The 23,682-nt window shown below is 60.1% G+C and overlaps 1 protein-coding gene and 1 long non-coding RNA gene across 2 annotated transcripts in view; one reads left to right on the top strand and one right to left on the bottom strand.

The window, feature by feature from the left end:
• Window positions 1-58: 58 nt before the first annotated feature.
• LOC141418850 (uncharacterized) lies at window positions 59-17,996 on the bottom strand. The gene is made up of 3 exons (XR_012443513.1): window positions 17,867-17,996; window positions 11,214-11,440; window positions 59-951 (listed from the first exon to the last, which is right to left on the bottom strand). It is a non-coding gene; the product is annotated as an uncharacterized lncRNA (long non-coding RNA).
• Mn1 (MN1 proto-oncogene, transcriptional regulator) overlaps window positions 16,361-23,682 on the top strand; it is a 34,816-nt gene continuing 27,494 nt past the window's right edge. Inside the window, exon 1 of the mRNA XM_020169487.2 lies at window positions 16,361-20,138. Coding sequence (XP_020025076.2) covers window positions 16,361-20,138 — 3,778 coding nt within the window. The remainder of the gene's footprint in view (window positions 20,139-23,682) is intronic.

Genomic DNA, 23,682 nt, shown 5'->3' with positions numbered 1-23,682 from the left:
GATGTGACCGTGGGTCACAGCCTTCCGAGCCTCCCTTCTGCTGGAAGGAGGCAGGTGGCCGGGAGGCCTCGCCCACCGCAGTAACAGGCGAACGCACTCCACCCTGCATGGGGACACGTGTGACTCAGAGGTGGTCAGGCGTGGGAACGGCCACCAAGGCCTCAAAAGGATTTAAGGACAGAGTGCCGTGCCCACTGGCAGGTGGGAGGAGCCCATCAAGGTTTATTTAGAATTTATTAGGATCTGCCCACATTGCCCAGGCTGCCCTCGAACTCCCAGACTCAAGCGATCCTCCTGCCTCAGCCTGCCGAGTCGCAGGGATCCGGCTCCATCAAAACTCGTTTTACTCACTGGACACTCAATACTGCCACGTGGACTTTTTTTTTTTTTTAAGCTCTACCACAGGACCTTTGCACACATCGTCCTTGCTTCTGTTACCACTCCCCACCCAGCTGGTCATCCTGGGCAGCCCTCCCTCCCTCCCTCCCTCAGGGAAAGGCCTTTGTGACTTGGTGGCCCGCCCAGCCCCTGCACTGACCACGCAGCTCAGGGTCCTGGTGGCGTCCCCTCCCCCTGTAAGTCGAGGACAGGTGCCGGGTCTTTATCTTTGGGACACCCTTCCTACCACCACAGCCACTGATGTACAATCAGTTTGTTGAGTGAATTCTGGATGATTGGGAGGGGGGCACTTGCATCTCCAGACGTCTGAAGGAGTGGGCGTAAGAAAGCGGGAGGGCAGGGCCCCCAGGGTCTTTGGGAGGCGTAGACCAGAGTGGGGTGGTCTGCGCGTCGCCCCAGAGCTGGGAGCAGGGGTTGTGCCATGGAGGGACACCTTGCTGTATTTGCTGGTCTGGCCACACCGCCCTGGTGGCCCAGGGACCTTTGTTCCCGAGGTTCCCCCGCAAAGGTCAGGCCGTGGCCACACGCATATTTCCAGGTTGTTCTCTTGGCCTGTGACAGAATGAGAACGAGAAGGTGACCCCATGTGAGGGCTTGGCCCTTCCACTCCCCACGGGGCTGCAGAATCTTGGGGTTCAAGTGGGAGACAGCAGGGTCTCTCGAACCATTTGCCTGGGGCTGGCTTTGAACCATGATCCTCTTGATCTCTGCCTCCTGAGTAGCTGGGATTACAGGCGTGAGCCATGGCACCGGCCCTAGGGTCATGTCTTACATTTCTAAGAGTCAGGGCAGGGGGCTGAGCCTTTGCCGAGCATACGCCAGGCCCTGGGTTCCGAACCCAGCACCACACCCCACACCCCACAAGCGTGAGGACCCGTGAGCAGCTTCTCCGGCCTGTTTGGGGGACTGTGCACAAATCCTGGCCTGCTGGACCACGTGGTCAACACTGGCCTTTGATTGTCTGAGACAAGCTTAGGTCCCAGCTACCCTGGGCTTGCTGTGTGACCTTCTGCCATCTCTCTGCCCCTCTGTTTCTACTTCAGGCAGATAGGGACGGACATCCTGCAGGTCACAGCCAAAGCTGGGCCCCCACTCCCCTTCCTCCATGGGCTGTAATCACGGCCCTGGGGACAGAATTTCAGTGCTCCTTCCTCTAAAGACTGTGGACATGGGGTGCAGCGGGGAAGCGCCTGGATGCAGACCTGGCCATCGAGCTGCCACTGAGATTGACCGATGGGTGGCCACCAGAGCCAGCAAGCACCAAGCAGCCCTGGGTAATGGCCAGCAACGGATAGTGACCATGAGCGGTGCTGTCTCTCTCTCTCTCTCCCTCCCTCCCTCCCTCCCTCCCTCTCTCTCTCTCTCTCTCTCTCTCATTGCTAAGCCATGAGAGGGAAGGAAGCCTGTGCTCCTGGTTTAGTCCTTGTGTGCAGAGAAGGCTGAACCGAGGAGAGAGACTGGCTGGCTCTAAATGGGCGCCTGGATGCAGCCATGCCTGCAGCTCCTGAGATCGCTTGTGCGAGCTGGCGCGTTCCGTTTTCCCTCTGCCGCTTCGAGCCACCTTCCTGTCACTTTTTTCCCATCTGCCCCGTCGCCTCCGGTCACTCCCCTTCCAACGCAAGAGCCGGAGTCATCTTCGCAAAGTACACTCGACCTTCCACGGCTTCCCAGTGCCCTCAGGATAAAATCCCAGTTCCTCAGCCGGGTGTCCAAACCCCGCAGACCTGGATCTGCCGATTGCCCCGCTCCGCACACCAGAGCTACACACATTGCCCGTCTACACCTTGCGCCCTCCCTGCTGCTCCAGGCTCAGGCTCCCCCCACCCGCAGGCCCCCCAGCGACTGAATTGGATTTTCTAGGGTGGGGTCCAGGAATCTGATTTTAACAAGAAGCCTGAGCCGTGTGCACACGCCTGTAATCCCAGCTACCGGGGAGGCAGAGGTCAGGAGGATCACGGTTTGAAGCCAGCCTAGGACAATAGTTCACGAGACCCTGTCTCCAAAAGTACCTCATAAAAACAGGGCTGGCAGAGTGACTCAAGGTGAAGGTCCTGAGTTCGAACCCCAGTACCGCAAAAAACAAAACAAGACTGTTGCTGTCCTTGCAGGAGTGACAAGTACCACAGGTGCCCTGAAGTCCACCAAAGGGACAGGGCCACCCCTCCGCCGCCTCCCAGCCCCTCCCAAGGGCCAAACTTGCCTCCAGACACCCTCCGCCGGCGCCCTGGGGACGTTTTCTCCTGCACCGAGTTCCTGGGTTTATTTTGAGCCAAGCGGCTCCTCACCCAAACTCCTCTCTGCCTCCTTTCAAAACCCAAGGCCACGTCCACTCTCCGAGGCCCAAACCGCGCTTACATAACCTGCAGTGACACTAAGTGTTTGTGAGGCCGAGCACAGGGGACATTTTGTCCCGTCCGGGATGTGTGCGTGCACACGCCTGTGTGTTTTTTCCTCTCCTGAAATTCAAAAACAGCTTCTTTTGCTCAAGCTGTCAAAAAAAAAAAAGAAAACGAAAAAAAGAGAAGTCTGCAGTCCTTTCAGCATTGGGCCCCAAATCAAGAATTGCAAACACTGGGAGGATATTTTCCAAGTGGCCGGCTTACGGGAAACGAGACTGGCCCCGCGTGATTCCTGGCTGCCCGCTGGCCGCCTCCTCCAGGCTGGCCGGGCTTCTCTCTGCTCATCCCCGCCATCTGCACCTGCCCGGGTGCCACCTCCGTCCCTCATCTCATTCCTGGTGGTCTCCGCACTTTCCTGGAGAGGCCAGTCAAGGTCCAGAAGTTGCAGTCCGTTGTCGAAGGTCATTTTACTGATTACCGGAGAGGGGGACTTGAGTCTGGTCCAGACATGGCACTGGACGAAGGCACCTACTGTGCGCCCGTGGATGCCGTCTACGCTCTCTCGTGGTTTGTTGAGTCTTCTGCCGAGACGCAGCCCTCTGGCCTGTCACCAGCTCACCAAAGGTGACACTTGGCGTTTGCATGGGAGGAGTATGTTCGTGAGGGCAGCCACCCTGCAGCTACACTGTGCACACGTGGTTCTTTGATGAATATCCCTTAACCAAGGAATCCCTCGTTGAAGAGATCGGGGACCCCAGTTAACCTCCCAGGGCCATGACAAGGTGGCAGCACAGGGACCGAGGGTGCAGTCAAGGAGGGCTTCTGGGAGGCAATGAGGAGTCCAGGATGACAGAGGGGATGTGTGTCATCACCACTGTGTCCCCAGGATGGTGCTTAGGACACCGTGTGCTCCAAAATGTGCAAATGGAATGAAATGATTGTGGGGGACAAAATAATGGTCCCCGAAGGCCATACCCTCATCCTCATCCCGGCACCCGTAACTGTCACCTTATGGTTGGGGATCCTGAGCTGGGGACCCCATCTTAGCACCCGGCTCCTCACAACGAGCAGAAACCCATCCCCGACGAGGTCCAGGGGAGCTGAAAAAGCCAGGCGTGGCAGCGCACGCCCGTCATCCCAGCACTGGGGAGGCTGAGGCCGAGGGTTGTGAGTTCGAGGCCAGCCAGAACCGTTTAAAAAATAAGCAGAACAAACGAGAGGAGGTGAGAGCGGCGTGGACAGCAGAGCGAGGCGATGACGCCAGCTCCGGAAGCAGCCCTAGGGTCCCCACGGGGGATCGCAGCAGCCTCCACCTGGAGGCCGGGGGAGCGAGTCTCCTCTGCCCCGAAGGAACGTGGACCGGCCGATGTCAGAGTCCGACCTCTAGGACTGGACGGTGACAAAAGTCTGCGCTGTTCCAGGTCAGGCGCTTCCGGCGTTTTGTTACAGCAGCGGTAAAACGCAGATGCCGGGGGACAGGCCGCCCTTCCGACCCGGTCAGCTGGGGACCGGCCAGGGCCACCCCTGCAGGCTCCCGTGGTCCTCCTGACCACGCCAGGGGACAGTCCTGTCCCCCTCAGCCCCAGCCGCCTTTTCCCGGAGAATTTGGTGGGGTCCTTTGAGGGGGGCCTGGCGGTGTGCAGGAAGTGTGGGGGGGTCCTGTCTCCTTGTCGTCGTGTTGTCGTCATGGTGACACTGGGTCCCCCGGGAGTTCTGCCTCAGTACCAGGGACGCTCAGAGAGGCACTCAGCCATCCCAGGGTCACCCACCATGAGGCTGAGCTCGGCGGGGACCCAGTCTTCCTGTCTCCCGGGCCACCCCCTGCTTAAAACGACAGTGATAAAGTGAACGCACACACAGAATTGTCCTTTCAGCCATCTTCAAGCGGGGTGTGGGCAGCTGTCACTTCTGGCTGGCTCCAGGACAGCCGCGCGCTAAGAGAGACTCCGTCCCCGTGACGCGGTCCCTGCCGGCTCTACCTCCAGGCTCTGGCCACTAGCTGCCCCCGTGTCCGGCTTTGGCCACTGTGGAACGTGTGGCCTTTGGTGTCCGGCTTCTGTGTCTGAGGCTTGTGCGCACTGTGGCATGGACGGGTGCCTCGTTCCTTTTCCTGGCTGAGTGCTATTCCACAGTTTGTTGTCCCTCCCTTGACGGACGTGTGGGCTGTTCGCACAGTTTGGGTTTGAACACTGCTTTCAGTCCCCTTGGGTCTGCTCCTAGGCAGGGACGAGCTGACACATGGAGCAATTCTGTGTCACTTACTGCTTGCCCTTGGCCAAGGTCACGCTCCATTCTGAATCTCGGCAGTGCTCTGGTGACCCTGACCGTTGGGGACGTGCCTGCCATGGGGGACCTCACCGCTCTCAGTAACTGTTACGGTAGGCCGAGCACGGTGGCTCACGCCTGTAATCCCAGCTACGCAGGAGGCAGAGATCAGGAGGATCGAGGTTCAAAGCCAGCACCAGGCAAATAGTTCTCAAAAAGAAACCCATCACAAAAACGGGCTGGGGGAGTGCCTGGCAAGTGTGAGGCCCTGAGTTCAAATCCCAGTGCTGAAAAAACCCAAAACCCCAGCGTGGGCTGGATCAGGTGAAGCTCGGGGGACGAGGACATGAGGTGGGAGAGACGCTCACAGGGGACCTTGGCCCCCCTGGTGTCCAGAGGCAAAGCTGTGAGGTGGGCTGTCCCCACATCTGTGGGGACCTCGGTTTTCCCGTATGCAGAACGGGGCTGAGAGCCTGAAGGGGGCTGGCACGGCAGTGTCACCGAGTCACAGCTGGCGCCGTGGTGAGCGAGAGGTTTCCCCGGCCGGACCCCAGGCCCACACCTGCCCCGAGCCCATCTGACGAAAACCCCGGTCTGAGACGTTCCTGGAAGAATTTCCCAGCCGCTCCTCCTGTGCTAATGTCGCCGGGGACTTAAAAACCCCACTTCCTACAAAGAGGCCTTTGTCTGCTGGGCCTGGCAGCCCGGCAGGACATTGCCCGAAATCTGATCCACGGACTTGCCTGCTTGACTGACTGACTGACCGACTCTGCCCCAGCATCAGGAGCAGCAGCGATGGCGGCTGGATTAAGTCAGGCCTCTTGTCTCTGCAGGAAAGGACACCAGCAGGGCCTGAGGCCAGGGGTCCCTGCTCCCTGGCACACCTCGACCTTGGGGGTCTCAAAGTGACCGGGGGGTGTGGCGGGGGGTCTGAGGATCATCCTGGGTTCACAGATGTGGAGCTGGGGAGGAGCTTGGCCAAAGTCACCCGGCATCGGTGTGGGATTCGAACTCAGGTCTGAAGCCAAGCCTTGTGCACTGAGTTTGCTGGCTTCTAGCTCTTTCTCTTGCTCTCATGGTGCCCAGCACACAGTAGGACAGCTGGACATACCTGCGTGTCCATGGCTGCGCCGTTCACAGTAGCCAAAAGATAGAAACGGCTCGAGCGTGCATCGATCATTGACTGAATAATAATGGTCTGGCTCAGCCAATGGACTAGTATTCAGCCATGAAAAAGACAGCCTTTTTACAGACTCTGCAGGATGGGACATGGCCTGTCCCCATTACAGCTGAGGAAGTGGAGGCTCTGGGAGGTCCACAACTTGCTCGGGGCCTGGAGGCTGGGCTGTGGTCCCCTGGGAGCCCAGGCCTGTCTTCCGAGACCCCTCACCAGCAGCCTTGGAGTCCTGCAAGGTCCCTAAGGGTTAGGGTCAGATTTCTACAGTCCCCAGGGACGTGGGGTCAGCTGAGGACACTAGAGAAGTCTAGAACACTTGCTTTTAGCTTTTTTTGTGGAGCTGGGGAGAAAACCAGGGCCTGACACCTGCCAGGTGAGCTCTACCTGTGGGCTGCACCCCAGTCCCAACCAAGCCAGGGGACCTCAGATGCCCCAGGTGTGCCCACGGCTGCCAGGAGCCTGTGGCCGGGGAGTCACATCTCTCTGGAGGTCCCAGGCCCAGTGGAGTCACGTCCTACAGCTGGGATGTGTCAGGAGGGTGCAGCCGGTCCTTGGGGTTCACACCCCAGCTTCTGCAGGCCAGTGTGGCATTCGCCCCGGTGCTCGGCCACCTCCAGAGCCAAATTTGGTTCTGAGGAATTCGAGGGTCTTTCTGGGCAGCTGTCTGCTCAGAAGGCCGGGCCTCCATTTCTCCCTCTGGGCCGGGATTTCTAGACCCCCAGAACCTCTGGAGGTGGCCATGGAGGTGGCTCTAGCCTCTGACCTTCAGCTTCCTTGCTGTGCCATGTCTGGCCAGAACTCCAGAAAGATCCAGGAAGAGCAGTGTTCTTGTAGCCGTGTCACAGAAATACGGCTGCCACCCGGCCCCAGGCCTCATCCCACCCGGGGCCAAACTCGTGCACACAAATTCTTTTCTATCTTTTAAGTTAAAAAATTCGTCTTCTTTTCTGTGACTTAAGATCCTAAGGGTTACAGTCGTCTTTCCAGGCTTGGATTACTGGCATACCAATGACCAAAACAGCAAAAATCCATTCTGTACTTGAATACTTATTACAAAATATGCATCATCAGAAAACAATTCTAATTATTTTAGAAAGAACTACTAACAATTTGGGGGGAATGTATCCCATCCTGAACTGTGTCATGGTCACATTTTTCCTCTGTCGTGACTTGGTTTTTTTCGGCGGCACTGGGATTTGAACTCAGGACCTCACAGTTGCTCAGGCAGGCGCCCTACCACTTGCGCCACGCCCCAAACTCCTGTGCTGTGGGTGAAAGGCGAGCATGTGAGGTGCGCAGGCCCTTCCCAGCCGGCCGTTGGCTACTGATTTTTATTTTATTTCATCTTTTGGCTGATTAGTGGCCGCCGTGTGAGATGAGCGCGGATTAAGTGTGTGCAGAGTGACGTGTGTCAAGATGTCACTCGTTTAAATATATCGCAAGTGCTGAATTTGGTTAAAATCGCCCAACATTCTGCAGGGCTTGGGAAGTCGGTTATCCTGGGACAGAGTTTAAATGTGCAAAAATGAGCGTCCCCCCCCCCAAAAAAATAATCCGTGTCCCCTGGAACCTGGGAATCTGACCTCATTTGGGAATAGGGTCTCTGCAAACGGACCGTTGTGAAATGTGGTTCACGCCTTTGGGGTGGACCCCGAATCCGATAGGATGGGAAGAGGGGCAGCGGAGCCCAGGGGCGCAGGGAGACCAGGGGACGACGGGGGCGGAGATGGGAGCGATGCCCCGGGGAAGCCAAGGATGGCGGAAGCCTCTGGGAGCAGCAGGTGTTCTGCACGCACCCCTGAACCAGCCTCACCTTGTCTGCTCCTTCCCTGTGCCTCAGTTTCCTCCCTGCAGTCTGCATGGGACCTGGGAAGTCAGTGCGAGTGTGGCACGGGGTGGGCTGGGTGGTCAGCTGTCCATGCAGAAGTGAGGGAGGGCACCCCGAGGTCACCTGTCTGGTAAAGAGGCCGAGGCCACAGCTTCCTAGTCCTCCGGCGACAAGGGTGGGGGGACAGAGTGGCTGCACTGGGAAGCAGCGCTGTCCCCTCTGAGGCCATGCCCGTAATTCCTGGGAGCGTCCTGTGGTCCCCGCTCCCACTCCCCCCCCTTGGAATTTAAGGGGCATCGGTCCCCCGGGGCCTGGCGAGGCCACCGCCCGCCTGAGCTGTAACAGATGTCCCTGCGAGGGAAGGGGCGGAGGGCACCGCTTGCTCTCTGAGCTGTCTGCGCTGGAACATTTGACCAAACATTCCTGGCCGCCATGGCCGTTACCAAACCCAGATGAGCTCATCGGAGCCAGGGGGGGCGGCCGGCGCCTGCAGCCTGCCCGGGCCTCACCAGGTGGCCCGATGGCAAATGGCAGAGGCAGCTGGGCCTCACCGGGCTGGAGGCGGCCAGGAGAGAGGGTGGACCCTGCACAGTGGGGACCTGGCATGGAAGACGTGGGGCCAGGTCTGTGCATCGCTGGCCGCGGTGACAAGGCCTCCAGCCAGCATCTGACAGCCTGAGGACTCAGCCAGGGGCCCGGGCAGCAAAGGCAGGAGCAGGGTCTGTCCTTCCCAGGGTGGCCCCAGGGAGCCGCCCACCCGCCCTGCTCCACGCGCAGCTGTTTATTGAGTGTTAACTGTGTGCTAAGTGCTCGGGCTGGTCAGCTCCCGGCCTGAAGGTCACCTCTTCCCATTTGACGGATGGAAGAACAGAGGCCCAGTGGCCGAGCCTGAGGCTGACCCTGTTCCTCTCTGGACTCTGCTCTCTTCCTGCTGCCACAAACCAGGGTGCAGAGGAAGAGCCAGGGATGCACCTGGGCAGTGACTGAGCCAAGGACGGTGACTAACAAGGACAAGCACACAGCTTGTCCTTTCTGGCTCAGCTGCGGGTTGGGTGTCCGTTTGTGCAGCCCCTAGGAGGGGTGTAGATGGGGGATGATAAGGAAATAGGGTCTCCCTCTGTCAGTTTCCTGAGGTGTGCAAACGGGGTCCTTGTAGGTGACCTCTTGCCACTAGGACAGGAGGGGAAGTGGTGGGAAGGGGCCAGGCGGGGTGGCTCACGCCTGTAATCCCAGCAACGAGGGAGGTGTGGGTAGGAGAATCCAGAGTCCAAAGCCAGTCCTGAGCAAAAGCAAACGACCCCACCTGAGAAATAAAGAGCGCCCGCCTAGCAAGCAGGCCCTAAGTTCAAGCCCCACTGCTGGAGAGAGAGAGAGAGAGAGAGGAGAGAGAGACTAGCAGGCTCCCTTGGACAGCCTGGGGTGGGCGGGGGGTGTCCGGGCTTCCCTGGGGGCTCTCTTCCTGCCTGGACCCCTATGTTGGGGCCCCCCCACGCCCCTCTCCAAGCTCCTCCTGTAAGAGGGGCCCTATGTGCACCCCATGGCGGGGCTGGCGGGGAAGTAGCTTGAGAGAGAGCCCAACCCACGCCCGTCATTCCACCCTCCCGACGCCCTTCCCTGCAGGACCAGCGTTTACAGAGGAGGAAACTGAGGCAGCAGGAGAGGAATTGGGGAGCATTTAAGGGGGAGGCTGGCCTGGGCCCTGGAGTGGCCAGTGGGCCTGGCTTGAATGATTTTGGGATCAGGGCTTGGGTTCAGGAACTCAGCTTAAAGAATGGAAAATCGGAGCTTGCAGCCGGAAGCCACCAACACAGAAGGGGACATTGTGGAGTGGCTTTGGGATCCTACGGGCCGTGCACCAGCTGTGTGGCCTGGGGCAAACCTGCATTTCTCAGGCCCCAGCAACCAAGGACCCCGGGGTAGGGACCTCCCAGGGTGGCTGTCAGGGTCCAGGGAGGCCTAGGAGAGTTTGCGCGCCCAGACGGGGATGGCTCCTGTCACTGTTACCATTCGTGTTCCTGAGCAGTCAGTGGCCTCCTTCCTTCCTTCACCGGGGCTCGAACTCAGGGCCTGGTGCACGCTGAGCACGTATTTTACACTGGGCTCCACCCCCGCCAGTGCTCCTTCTCTGGCCGTCCGGTCACAGCTAAGCCTGTCACCGTGCAGTTGTGACTGTGGCGTGGCCTCTGTGCCACACGCACGGAAACACAGCGTGCCCTAGGGAACGAGGAAATGCCCTGTGGTGACCCCACCTGGCCAGGGGAGCTGGGAAGCATCACTTCCTGTTCCGGTATCGTTGGAGGGGGGCTCGGTGGCCCCTGCGGGGGTCACCGCCCCAGAGGCCTATGGGAAGCAGGAATCTCCCCGGAGCCGGGCTAGGTCTAATTTCCGTCCTCCGCTTCTCATTTGCTGTGTGACCTTGACAAATTGCCTGCACCTCTCTGTGTCCCCATTTCCTCCTCTGTAAAAAGGAGAAGTCACAGAACCTATCTACAGGGTGGCCATGTAACAACCATCTGTCTTTATGTCTGTCTGTCCATTATCTATGTCTTTATCTACCTTCTGTCTGTCTATCTTTGTGTCTATTGGTCTCTGTGTCCATCCATCCATCTGTCCATCCATCCATCCATCCCTCCATTGTTTGTCTATCTACCATCTGTCTATCTACCTGTCTCCTTCCACATCTATCTGTCTGTCTGCCTGTCTCTCTGGCTGTCTGTCATGTGGGCTGGGTGGTTTTCTGTACGCTTTGCCCCCGACACCTTTGCAGACAGGTGTGACCACGGCTGGCCCCGTGCCCAGGGGTGGCAGCTCTGGTCACCAAGGGTGGCCCTGCAGTCACAGTGGGGACTCTGTTTTGCTCCGCTGGCTTCTCGGGTACAAACTCGGCACGTTCTTCCTCCCGGGTCCTGTTTCCAAAGAAAGCAGGTGATGACGGCTTCTGGGACCACCTGACAGGCACTGAAGGGACTGTGTCACGTGGCTTTGCCCAGAGCAGGGTCCAGCTTTCCTCCCTGCCCTCGAGGTCCTGCTGACCGCTCAGGTCGGCCCCTCCCTCACCGCTCTCCGCTGCCTGAACCCCCCAACCCGCTCTCCCCCGATTCCCCTGCTGGAAAGCCCTGTGGCCCTGTCTGGTGGTCAAACTCCTACTCTACCCTCAAAACACACCGCGGGGTACCCTCCCCGCAGGGCTCTTCCAGCCTCTTACTGAGTCCTTCTCACATCAGACGCTGGGTCTCCTTTGATCTGGTTCGAGGGACAGGACCGTGTTTTCCACACTCCTTCGAAAGAGGCCTCAAAGGCACCAGGCATCTTGGGGGGTGAAGGGGGCGTGGACGGGGATGCTGTTGCTTAGCAACCAGCATCCTGGGTTCTCCACGAGGATCTCACCCCCTCCCTCCTCTACTCCGCTCCTCTCTCATGGGGCATCCAGACCTGAAAAAGAATGAAAGACGGGCGTAGAGCGAGGGGCGCTGGTGAGGGTGCGTCTGCTCGAAGTAATGCCATGTGTGTGTGGGAAAACCACAGCGAGAAAACACCACTTATTTTATTTTTTTATTGGCAGTACTGGGGTTTGAACTCGGGGTGACGCCTTGAGCCACTGCACCAGCCCTTTCTTTGTGGTTTTTTTTTTTTTTTTTGAGATAGGGTCTCATGAACTGTTTGTCCAGGCTGGCTTTGAACCGCGATCCTCCTGAGTAGCTGGGATTACAGTTGGGAGCCGCCGTGCCTGGCTTATGGGAGCCAATTTCATGGGTGTCTGGCACCTGCCACCCTCTGTGCCCTCTGTGCACTTAGCTCTGATCCTTTGGCTCACAGGAAGGTACCTGGTGTCCCTTTCCAACGAGGGAGGTCAGACAAGGCAGCATTTTGTCCCCTAAGTGGCCAGGACGAGATGGGCTGTGGCTCTGTCACCCCAGAGCCCCTGGGAGAGCTCGTTCCATGGACCGTGCACAGCAGGTCAGGATCCCACCAGGCTTCCAGGGACTCTATGGGGACATTTCTTGCCCGGCCACAGGCTCTGTCTGCTCATCTGTGAAATGGGTCCAGAAGCCGGCTGTCCCAGGATGAACTGGAGGCACGGATACAAAGTCCCCGGCTGGACCCGAGGGGCCCCTGAGGAGCTGCGTGGTGTTGCCGAGGGCGTGGAGGACAAATGTGCGGGGACTCTGAGCCCCAGGCGCCCGGCCATGGCCGGCTGGGGGAGGGCAGGAGGAAGGGGGAGGCCTGCAGGGAACCCTGAGGCTCCAATGGCCCTGGCAGGCGGGGACTCTGAGTGGCACTGGACGCTAGGGGGCAATGTGTCCGTTTCAAAGACCTTGCAGCACACGCGGGGCGCCCACGCTGCGCGGGCGGGGCGCTGGCACGGGCACAGATGGGTGCAGGCAGAGGCTCCCGCTGCCACGCTTGCAGAAGCAGACAGACGCACGCCAGCGGGGATGCCACACGCGGGGGGCGCACACACGTGCACACACGGGCACCCAGAGATCCACGCGTGCACCCCCCACCGGCGAGTCCAGACGTCCTCGGACACCAGCCAGCCTCACACAGGCACCCACGTCCACGCCACACGCCGGCACAACCTTCCCAAGTGTTAAACAAAGGCGACCCAGACACAGGCACCGTGGGGAGCTGACTCTTGTCCTCCTCCCCGCAGTGCCCAGGTGTGCGGGGCACCCGTGAGGTCCTACCTCAGCCTGGCGCACACCCCACCCCAGAGGCTCCCCGTGTTGTGAGCTTGATCCTCCCAGACACCCCAGCGCCCTGGCCAGGACCCCACCTTCTCTCATCTCCTCCAGACAGCACACACATCCTGTTCAGATGGTTCCCCGTGAGACGCCCACAGTCCACAGCCGGCTGTGTCACCTGGTGACCCAGCTTTGCACACGGCTTCACCCATAAGGGGTCTTCCTGACGACCAATGTCCTCTTCAAGGTCTCCCAGCTGTGGCCCAGGAGCCCTGGAGGCCCTGGGGCTCTGGGGGGTGGCTCACTGGGAACACATGCAGGTCCCTAATGTCTTTGACCCTAAACCAGCAGCCTTTCCCTTTCCTTTGCCTCTCACTTCCCTGTCACTTTGCTAAGTAATAATTTCCACGTCCAATTCCATTCGTCTCCTAGTTCTGAAACCTCTAAGCTATCAGCAAGAGGATAGTTCACATGAAAACTAATTACACAAAATCAATATTTAATCACAGACCAACAACCTGATCCTGCAGAAAAATCCCTTTAAAACTCCACCGCCCTGTACAAATACGTCTCCCAATGCTTATTTATAGACCCCATTTTTGGTGGGGGTAATTTTCATTTTTAATTTGCAAACGAAAAGAAAAAAAAAAATCTGTAGATTCAGGGAAGGGCCTTGGATCCCAGCTTGCTTTAGCTGAGTTTGAAATGGTTTGATTATTTTTATTTTTTAATTTTTCTTCCAAAGTCTTGAGTCTGTTTCCTATCCCTCCCCTCCCAAAAAAGAAACCACCCTCCTCAGTGGAACCCAGATTCCAGCCTTGCTTTCCCGGCAACGTGGGGGGTTGGAAGGTGGGAGATTCATCCCGGGGTTGCAGGGCACCATAACTTCTGACTCCAGCTGGGCGACGATGGAGTGCTTAATCTGAGGTTTTTAAATAAAAAGGGCTCAGGGCTTGCTTTTATTAACGTTTATTTCATTTCAGATTTCATGGGCAATTTGGCAAAAGCTAGACAGACAGGGCGATAAACACTTTCTTTGGGGGGGGGGAAGGCATTTTTATTTAACAGACATCACCAGCACTCCAACGAAAAGTTCTTTTTCTTTTTTTGCCCCCCCCCCATTCTCCTAAATCCTGGGCTGCCAGAAAAATCGCCTCCTGCAATCTTACCACAAGGAAAATTAAAGGCCTTTCCGCCCCGCCCCCACCTCCACCCTCCATCACCTCTAACTTCCAACTTCTAATTGCGAGATGGATTTCAGCCTCGGTGGGGATCAGAAGATCTAAACATTTTAACTAAGATTATTGGGATAACTATTTCATAAAGAGCAGGGTAGATATTAAATTACTCCTATTGATTTTGGTATCACAACCCAATCCCTTGGCCTCTCCACTTTAATTGATCTCTTAAGGAGGCCAACTTGGCCACCGCAGAGGGTCTGGGCCTTGGTCCCCCGGGGGGCTGAGGACTGCTGCAAGGTGCCCCGGGGGGTCACCTGGCGCGCCCTCTATACGTGGGTCTTCCGGGGAGGGGTGCTGGTGGAGGGGCAGGTCCCCAACCTCTTGGCTTTGCTGCTCCAGCGTTGGGCATCTTCGATGTGACCCCTAGAAAGGGGCCAAGTGGCTGTGACTCCTCCCGGGCTGGCCAAGGCCAGCAGCTGAGAACTGGCAACCCCAGACAAGTGCAGAGAAGGGGACAGTTGCGCGCGCCCTGGTAAAGGAGGCCAGAGCCGGCGCCTGGGGTCTCTCCTCCTGGAGAATCCTAACTTCGGGGTCAGGATGTGTGTGGGGTTCCCTGTCTGTTTTATCCTCCAGGAAAACCCCAAGGCCGGCTGCCTTGGGCGCCGCTAGTGGAGAGGCGACAGTAGGACTCTCACCCTAAGGCTGGAGACACTTGGCGACTTTCAGCCGAGAGCCCAGGGGCTTTGCCAGGCGACCCCATTGTCTGAGCGCCCCGCACCGCTCACCGCCCACCTCCCCGCCCCCTGCCCACCCGGCAGGTCTGGCTGCAGTTGGGGGTGGGGAGTTGGGAACCGTGTGAATGGCAAGGGGGGTGAACAAAGCCTGGCTCCCGCCATTCTCCTCGGCCTGCCTGCGCCCTCTCCAGCCTGACGCACCGGGAAGCCTGGGGCGCACGGAGCGCCCCCCCATCATCTCCAATCCCCTTCCCACCCCAGTCCACTGGCGCCGGGACCCCGAGGCGAGGCCAGCGCAGGGGGGAACCCCAGACCTAGGGTGGTGCAGGCCAGTCGGCGGGGGCCTCGGCGGCCAGGACCCCGGACCACCTTAAGAGCGAGAGCCCCGCCCCGGGCCCGGAGCTTGGGCGGCGCTGATTGGTGCAAATGTAATGGCTGAAATTGATGGCTGAAATGCAAAACTTGTTGCTGCTTCTCCCGGCGCTGGGCGAGAGGCAGACACAGAGAGGGGAGCCGAGACCCTCGCGACGCCCCACGCGGAGCGCCCCCCTCCCCCAGCCCGCCTGGAGAGGGGCGCGCGGCCCCCCCACCTCTCCAACTCCCAGATCCGCTGAGGACGCAGAGCCCCGGACGCCTTAGCTCGCTCTTGCCTGGCGCGGCCCCCCCCTCAGCCCCCTCACCACCACCACCACCACCCCAATCCGTGTGCGCACCCCCACCCCCTTTGCCGGGGTCCGAGGGGGGAACTCACGAAGCACCCCGGCACCGAGGCAGGGAACCGGAGCCTCCAAGCCGCCCAGCCAGCCTCCCCTCGCCTGCAACCGGGCGCCGAACTCAGACGCCGAGCGGCCGAGGACCGAAGCGGCGGACGTGGCCGAGGACCGGCGCGCACCCGGCGCGGAGCAGAGGGGACCGCGCCTTTCCTCCTCCTCCTCCTTCTCCTCCCCGGATCCTCCGCTGCACCCCGGACGTCTGCAGCCTCCCCGGCGCGCCTCGGCTTGGCTCAGCTCGGCTCGGTTCGGGGCGCGGGGCTGGCACCGGCCATGCCGAGCGGAACCTCCAACCCTCCGACCCGCTGAAGACGCAGCAGCCGTGCGCGCCAGGGGCCGACCGTGCTCGGCAGAGGCTCCGGCTGCGGAGCGCTGGACTCCGGGGGGGAGGGAGGGGAGGGATCGCTCGGCCGGTGCCCCTGCTCCAGCCGCCGCTTGGAGGGGGTCTCCATCCCGCCCTACAGCAGCTCCGCCGCGGACTCCCCAACCGACCCGATTGGACTTGAGAAGGTGATCGCTCTGCTTTTCCAAATCCCCCCCTTCCTTGCTGCCTCCTTCCCCCCTCCACCCCCACTTAACTTTTTGTCTCGGTCCCCCTCCCTGCAAATCCACCCGCGGCTGTGCCAACCGCCCGGGGCATGGGCCCCCCAACACGGCTCCAAGAGGCCCCCCAGCCTCGCAAGATGTGAGAGGCCCTCCCCGGGGCAGATCCAGAGTTTCGGGAGAGGAGCCCATAGGCCCCCCCACCTCCACCTCCACCTCCACCTCCACCTCCTCCTCCTCCTCCTCCTCCTCCTCCTCCTCCTCCTCCTCCTCCCTCAGCCTCTCCACGCCTGGCGGGGTGGCCGTGCGCGCTGCGCCCCCGCGGTGCCGGGCGCCACGGAGCGCCCTATCCAGGGCTGGAACGAGTAGCTGGCCGGAGGCGCGCCGCGGAGACCAGGCTGTCATGCCCTACTGATCCCCCCCCCGCCCCCCGCCAAGTATGTTTGGGCTGGACCAATTCGAGCCCCAGATCAACAGCAGGAACGCTGGCCAGGGCGAGAGGAACTTTAACGAGACCGAACTGAGCATGAACGCCCACTTTAAGGCCGCTGCTTTCCACGCTGGGGGGCCCCCCGGCCCCGTGGACCCTGCCATGAGCGCGCTGGGCGAGCCCCCGGTCTTGGGTATAAACATGGAGCCCTACGGCGGCTTCCACGCGCGCGGCCACTCGGAGTTGCACGCAGGGGGTTTGCAGGCGCAGCCCGTGCACGGTTTCTTCGGCGGCCAGCAACCTCACCACGGCCACCCGGGAGGAGGAGGCCACCACCCTCACCAGCATCACCCCCACTTTGCAGGGAACTTCGGTGGCCCGGATCCGGGGGCTTCTTGCTTGCACGGGGGTCGCCTGCTTGGCTACGGTGGCGCAGCCGGCGGCCTGGGCAGCCAACCGCCCTTCGCGGAGGGTTACGAGCACATGGCGGAGAGCCAGGGGCCGGACAGCTTCGGGCCGCAGCGACCCGGGAACCTCCCGGACTTCCATAGTTCGGGCGCCTCGGGCCACGCCGTGCCTGCGCCATGCCTGCCGCTGGACCAGAGCCCTAACCGGGCCGCCTCCTTCCACGGCCTGCCCGCCTCCAGCGGCTCCGATTCCCACAGTCTGGAGCCCCGGAGGGTCACGAACCAAGGAGCCGTGGTGGACTCGCTGGAATACAATTACCCGGGCGAGGCGCCCTCGGGACATTTTGACATGTTTCCGCCCTCGGACTCGGAGGGGCAGCTGCCTCATTATGGGGCGGGTCGCCAGGTTCCCGGGGGCGCTTTCCCGGGTGCTTCGACCCTATCCAGAGCCTCGGGGATAGTGGGTTTGTCCAAAATGCACCCACAGCAGCACGGCGTGTTCTTCGAGAGGTTTGGGGGCGCACGCAAGATGCCCGTGGCTGTGGAGCCTGGAGTGGGCTCCCGGCACCCCTTGATGCAACCTCCCCAGCAGGCCTCCGCGCCCCCCCAGCAGCAAGCCCCGGCACAGCAGCCGCCACCGCCGCCACCGCCACCGCCGCCGCCGCCGCAGCCGCCGCAGCAGCCACCGCCACCCGGGCTTCTCGTCCGGCAGAATTCGTGCCCGCCTGCGCTCCCGCGGCCCCAGCAGGGCGAGGCGGGCATGGCCAGCGGTGGTTCCATGCAAGACGGGGGCCCCATGCTGCCCAGCCAGCACGCGCAGTTCGAGTACCCGATCCACCGGCTGGAGAACCGGGGCATGCACCCTTACCAGGAGCCCGTGTTCAACATGCAACATCCCCCGCCACCCCCGCCGCCGCCACCGCCGCCGCCGCCGCCACCGCCACCGCAGGCGTCCAACCAGCGGCTGCAGCATTTCGATGCGCCCGCTTACATGAACCTGGCCAAAAGGCCGCGCTTTGACTTCCCGGGCAGCGCAGGGGTGGACCGCTGCGCCTCGTGGAACGGCGGCGGCGGCGCCATGGACAATCACCTCTCGCCCTCCACCTACCCGGGCCTCCCCGGCGAGTTCACGCCGCCGGTGCCGGACAGCTTCCCCTCGGGGCCATCTTTGCAGCACCCGACCCCGGATCACCCGGTCCTCCGCCAGCAGCAGCAGCAGCAGCAGCAGCAGCAGCAGCAGCGCCAAAACGCGGCCCTTATGATCAAACAGATGGCGTCCCGCAACCAGCAGCAGCGGCTGCGCCAGCCTAACCTGGCCCAGCTAGGCCACCCGGGGGACGTAGGCCAGGGCGGCCTGGTCCACGGCAGCCCCGTGGGCGGCTTGGCTCAGCCGAGCTTTGAGCGCGAAGGCGGTGGCGCGGGCGCAGGGCGCTTGGGGACCTTCGAGGCGCAGGCGCCCCACTTGGCGCAGGAGAGCGCATGGTTCCCAGGTCCTCATCCACCGCCTGGTGACCTGCTGTCCCGCAGGATGGGCGGCTCAGGCCTGCCTCCTGACTGCGGCCCTCACGACCCCAGCCTGGCGCCTCCCCCTGCAGCTGGTGGCTCAGGGGTGTTGTTCCGGGGTGCCCTGCAGGAGCCGCTGAGGATGCCCGGAGAGGGCCACGTGCCCGCGCTGGCTTCGCCAGGCCTGCAGTTTGGGGGCAGCCTGGCCGGCCTGGGACAGCTGCAGTCCCCAGGGGCCGGGGTGGGGCTGCCCAGTGGTGCTCCATCAGAGCGCAGGCCCCCCGCGGACTTCGCTGCTCCCGCGCTCGGGGGCCAGCCCGGCTTCCCATTTGGCGCAGCGAGCCGGCAGGCCACACCGCACAGCGGCCCCGGTGTCAACTCGCCCCCGGGTGCAGGCGGGGCGGGTGGCAGCTCCGGAGGTGGTGGGGGCGGTGGTGGTGGTGGCGGTGGTGGTGGGGGCGGTGGCGGTGGGGGCGGTGGCGGTGGGGGCGCTTACCCCCCACAGCCTGACTTCCAGCCCAGCCAGCGCACCTCGGCCAGCAAGCTGGGCGCGCTCTCCCTGGGCTCTTTCAACAAACCCAGCTCCAAGGACAACCTGTTTGGTCAGAGCTGCCTGGCCGCCCTGTCCACCGCCTGTCAGAACATGATCGCCAGCCTGGGGGCCCCCAACCTGAACGTGACGTTCAACAAGAAGAACCCACCCGAGGGCAAGAGGAAACTGAGCCAGACTGAGACCGAGGGCGCAGCCGCGGCCGGCAACCCGGGCTCGGATTTCTTCCCTGGAGGGTCGGCTCCTGGGGTCCCTGGCCCCGGGGGCCCCTTGGCGGCCAGTAGCAGTGGTTCCAAAGCCTCAGGGCCCCCCAACCCGCCCAGCCAGGGAGATGGCACCAGCCTCTCTCCCAATTACACCCTGGAATCAACCTCGGGGAACGATGGCAAGCCGGTCCCCGGGGGCGGCGGCCGGGGAAGGGGTCGGAGAAAAAGGGACAGTGGTCACGTGAGCCCTGGGACCTTCTTCGACAAGTACTCAGCTGCCCCGGACAGTGGGGGCGCACCTGGGGTGAGCCCAGGGCAGCAGCAGGGTCCAGGGGCCGCAAGTGACGGCAGAGGGGCGCCCATGCCCTATGAGAAAGCACTCACGCCGCCATCGTGGGGAAAGGGGTCCGAGTTGCTACTTGGGGACCAGTCAGAGCTCATGGCGTCCCTGGACGGAGGGGCCAAGTCGGATGGTAATTCCCCGCACGTGGGGGAGTTCGCCTCGGATGAGGTGAGCAGCAGCTGTGCCAAGGAAGACGAAGTGTCGTCCAGTTCTGACAGCCCTCCGGCCCTGGCCAAAGCCAGCAGGAGCCCTTTGGTGACCGGTTCGCCCAAACTCCCTCCTCGAGGGCTGGGCACCGGGGAACACGGACAGAAGGTGACCCCGCTCGGCCTGGGTATCCTGTCTACATCTACCTCCACCCCTGACAGCCATGGCCACCCCGGAACTCCCGGCCTGGAGCAGGTCCGGACCCCCACGAGCAGCGGGGCGCCACCGCCCGATGAGATCCACCCCCTGGAGATCCTTCAGGCTCAGATCCAGCTGCAAAGGCAACAGTTCAGCATCTCCGAAGGCCAGCCCCTGGGACTCAACGGTGCCAAGAAGGGGGAGTGCACCGTGGGGGCCACAGGTGCCCAGAACGGTGACACCGAGCTGGGCAGCTGTTGCTCTGACGCGGTAAAAAGTGCCATGAGTACCATCGACCTGGACTCGCTGATGGCAGAGCACAGCGCCGTCTGGTACATGCCAGCCGACAAGGCCCTGGTGGACGGCGCAGAGGACGACAAGAGCCTGGTGCCCTGGGAGAAGGCCAAAGTCCAGAATCCCAACAGCAAAGAAGGTATATGCACACACGTTCCCTCTCCTGTCCCTGGTGACCCGTCCCGTCCCCCGTGCAGGCCTCTTGGCTCCCTTGGGGTCGGGAGGGCGGCTGGCCCGGTGCCCCAGTCAGAGCTGGGCACCCGAGGACTGTGGTGATCCCCCCATCAGCAGGTGTCTCCAGGTAGCTTCTGTTTCCATGGAGGTGGTGAGAAGTTAGGGCTCCTTTTGGGGAGTCACGATAAGAGCCACCCCCCCTTCCCAGTTTTAGCTGGTTTCCCTCAGAGACGGGGACCCCTCTTCTGTTCCTTCCGCACCGAGAGCTCCCCGGCCGCCCTCAGTGGTCAGGCGGTCCCGCTGCGTGGGAAGTGGGGGCTCTGCCCTGGCAGGACACGGGGGAAGTTAGGTTCCTGCTGTCCACCTGAAGCCTCCAAGCTTCAGCGGAGTGACAGTGTCCTCAGGAGAAAAGTTACCAGCCGCGGTGTCATCGGCCTCGCTCATTTGACATTTGTCTGTTCCCCATGCAAAGCTGTTTTGTCTCTTAAGGACACTGGAGAAGCTGCAGACCTGTGGGGGCAGCCTCTGTTTTAGGGTTCACGTTGACATTTGGCACGGGGCTGGGTCTGGGGTGGGGTCATTTGCATATGGGGATATGGGTCTGTATCCCAAAGACACAAAGGACCCACAGTTGTCAATATCTCGCTTGGCTTTTGGTGACAGATGTCCAGCCTCAGTTCTCGTTTGCATTTTGTGTGCCCACCAGGCCTGGAGGCCTTTTGGGGTCAGAAAAGGGACTGCCATTCCGGCTAAAGTCACAACAGATCTTTCCGACGCAAAGATGAGTGAGCTGCAGTAGGCGTCCATTTTATTTTAGTGGGGTTTTTTCTGTTGTTGTTGTTGTTGTTGTTACAAAAATAATACAGCTACCAGCTTCTTAAAATTGGGTAACTCGTGCGTTCCCCTCGTTCCTCCCCTTTTCTTTTTAAGCTGGAGTTTGAATCCCCTTGCTTCTGCCAGGCAGTGTATTTACCATGGAGCCACTGGCCGGACAAACCCTCTCTTTGCAAAAAGGTGTCCCTTGATTCCTGCCCGGTCTCCTCGCCCTCCCTCGGCCCCCGCCATGTCTTGACCTTGGGTTTAGGGTCGGGGAGCTTTGAAGGGAATGTGATGGGAGGTTGTAGGGGGGACCTGGTGAGGAAAGAGGAAAGGAAGGGGGGTTCAGAAGTGGCGCCCACCCTGGGTCTCCCTCCTTATGTGGCTTCTTTTCCCTTTGTTCCTGTGACTGGCCAGCCCGGGATGCCCCGGCCAGCTAGGGGTTGTCATTTGAAGCGGGTGTTTTAGGATTCAGGCCACAGACATCACCTCCACCATCAGCATTCTTACTCTACTCCCAGCCAAGGCCGTAAATTGGTTCGTTTTCCCCTCTTTTCCAAATGGAGGTGAACACGGGATCGTCCTTGCTGGGCCCCCCTCCCTTTCTCTTTTATTTTCTTATCCCCAACTGTCTTGATCCCGCCCGATCGATAGCTGGTTAGCGCAGATCTCGACACTGTCACTTCTACCTGGCCTGGCCTGGCCGCCCCTCCCCCTCCCCCCATAATTAAGACCGTACTGAGCAAAATGGGGTGAGAAAAGTCAAAAAAAAAAAAAACAAAACCAAAAAACCCCAACAATTTGAAGAATGAATAAAGAAACGCAGTAGTCAGTAGTCTTTTGAAGTGGAGAAGTCTTAGATTTTAATGGGATTTTGTCTCAGTCCTTTGGTGTAGGATGGGCTGAGGGGGAGGGAAGGAGGGAGAGATGAGAAAAAGAAAGAAAAAGCTATTCACGAATTTTTTTTCTTGGTGTTTTGTTATTAACACAGTCAAATGAACAGCACCGTTTGTTTTTTGCTGGTCACTTTCGGGGTGATCTTGCAAAGGCCTGCAGGAACATGGGGACGGACTTCCTTCTGGGACGTCCACTTGACCTCCTTTGTTTCTTTCCTGACGTGGAAGGACAGTTTCCTAGATAAAGCTCAGAAGTCCATGTCCTCGGTTGTCACAGCCTCGGGGCTGATGGCTGGGGTCGGCCACCTCCACGGGGCCACCTCCCTTACAGGTAGCCAAGGAGGGGATTCAGCTTGCCGTGATGGTGCTGACTCCCCAGCCCCATCTGTCACTAACGCACAGCGTCCTGCAGGCCCTGGCTGGAGATCGGAGTGACTGTGCCACTGTGAAATAGAGTCAGGGGAAAAAAATGTTTTACTTTTCCTTACAAACCGTGCCCTGGTCCCATCAGCCAGAGGCAGGGACTTCCAGTGGCACTGAGTGACTTTTCCAAGCTTCCGGCCCCACTGAGCTCTTTCTCCCCGCCCCCCCCCCCAGCAAAGCCCATTTTATTTTGTCACACCGTAAAACACGCCAGTACTAATGGGATTAAATATTAACAGCGTTTCTGAAATTCTCCGCTCCGATGACAAAACACCAGTCGGTATTTAACAAAATGACTGGTGCTGGCCTTGCAGCCAGACAGTGTGACACTCCAGCCCCGCACGAGGTGTGTAGCCACGGGACGAGGACAGGGACATGCCAGCCGGTCTTCCAGGCTTTGGATGTCTGTCCTTCCCGGAGAGGAATCTTGACTGACAAGTGGCTATTCTCAGAAACTCCCATGTGACTCTGATTTTTTTTTTTTATATAAATTTAAACCAGACAATCAGACATCCCCAAATTACACTCTGGACTTGGAACAAGTTTTATAAAATGAAACTCCACATCCGATCAGAGAGTCTGTGAACAAAGTTGAGCTGGGGGAAGGAAAAAATTATAGAGAAATGGAGGCCATTTAAAAAAAAAATAAACAAAAACCAGCCTGCGTTTTGGGCTTTTGCAGACAAATAAGGCAGCCAGGATGGCGGGGTCCGAGTTTGCAAGACCTGCCTTTGTCAGAGGTGGGGGATCTCAGATCAGAGGAGGGAAGGGACAATGGTGGAATATGCATAAAACAGACAAAGCTGGAAGAACGTCCTGCTTCCCCCTCCCTGCCCTTCTGTCCCGGCGGTTTCCTGGACGGGTCCTGCGGTAACTTTTTCTCACCTAACTTGGTGGCTGTTGGTGGCTCTGTGTCTCAAGTCCAGGCCGGCCTGCTGTGCACGGTGACACAGAAGCCGGGCGCCCGGCCTGGCCCTTTTATGGGAAGTGTGATGTTTTCACAGCGAGCTGGGAGAAATTTTTGGAACTTCATCTTTTCTCCGAGCGTCCAGCTGGATCACAGCGGGGACAGAGGCTGTGTCCTGCTGCTTCTCTGAGTCCTCTCCCCGTCCGTCCTTCTCCTGCACCCGGGCAGAATTGTTTTCAGGCCACTCAAACTTTATTTGAGGATACCCCAAGCAGCATGGCAGTCCCATTGCCCTGCAAAGTCCCCCAGTGCGGGTGGCATTTCTTCAATGTCACTTTTGCACCTCCCAGAAGATGTAACCCAAAACTTCTCAGGTGCGGTGTAAACAGATCGGTCCTCCGCTTTGTGCACGGACGGCTGTCCCTGCCTAGCCAGGACGACTTCCAAGTACTGCCGTAATAACCTGT

Source organism: Castor canadensis, chromosome 18 (assembly GCF_047511655.1).
Source record: "Castor canadensis chromosome 18, mCasCan1.hap1v2, whole genome shotgun sequence".
NCBI classification, from domain to species: Eukaryota; Metazoa; Chordata; class Mammalia; order Rodentia; family Castoridae; genus Castor; species Castor canadensis.
Note: the sequence above shows the minus strand (reverse complement) of the source record. Positions and strands in the feature narration are given on the sequence as shown.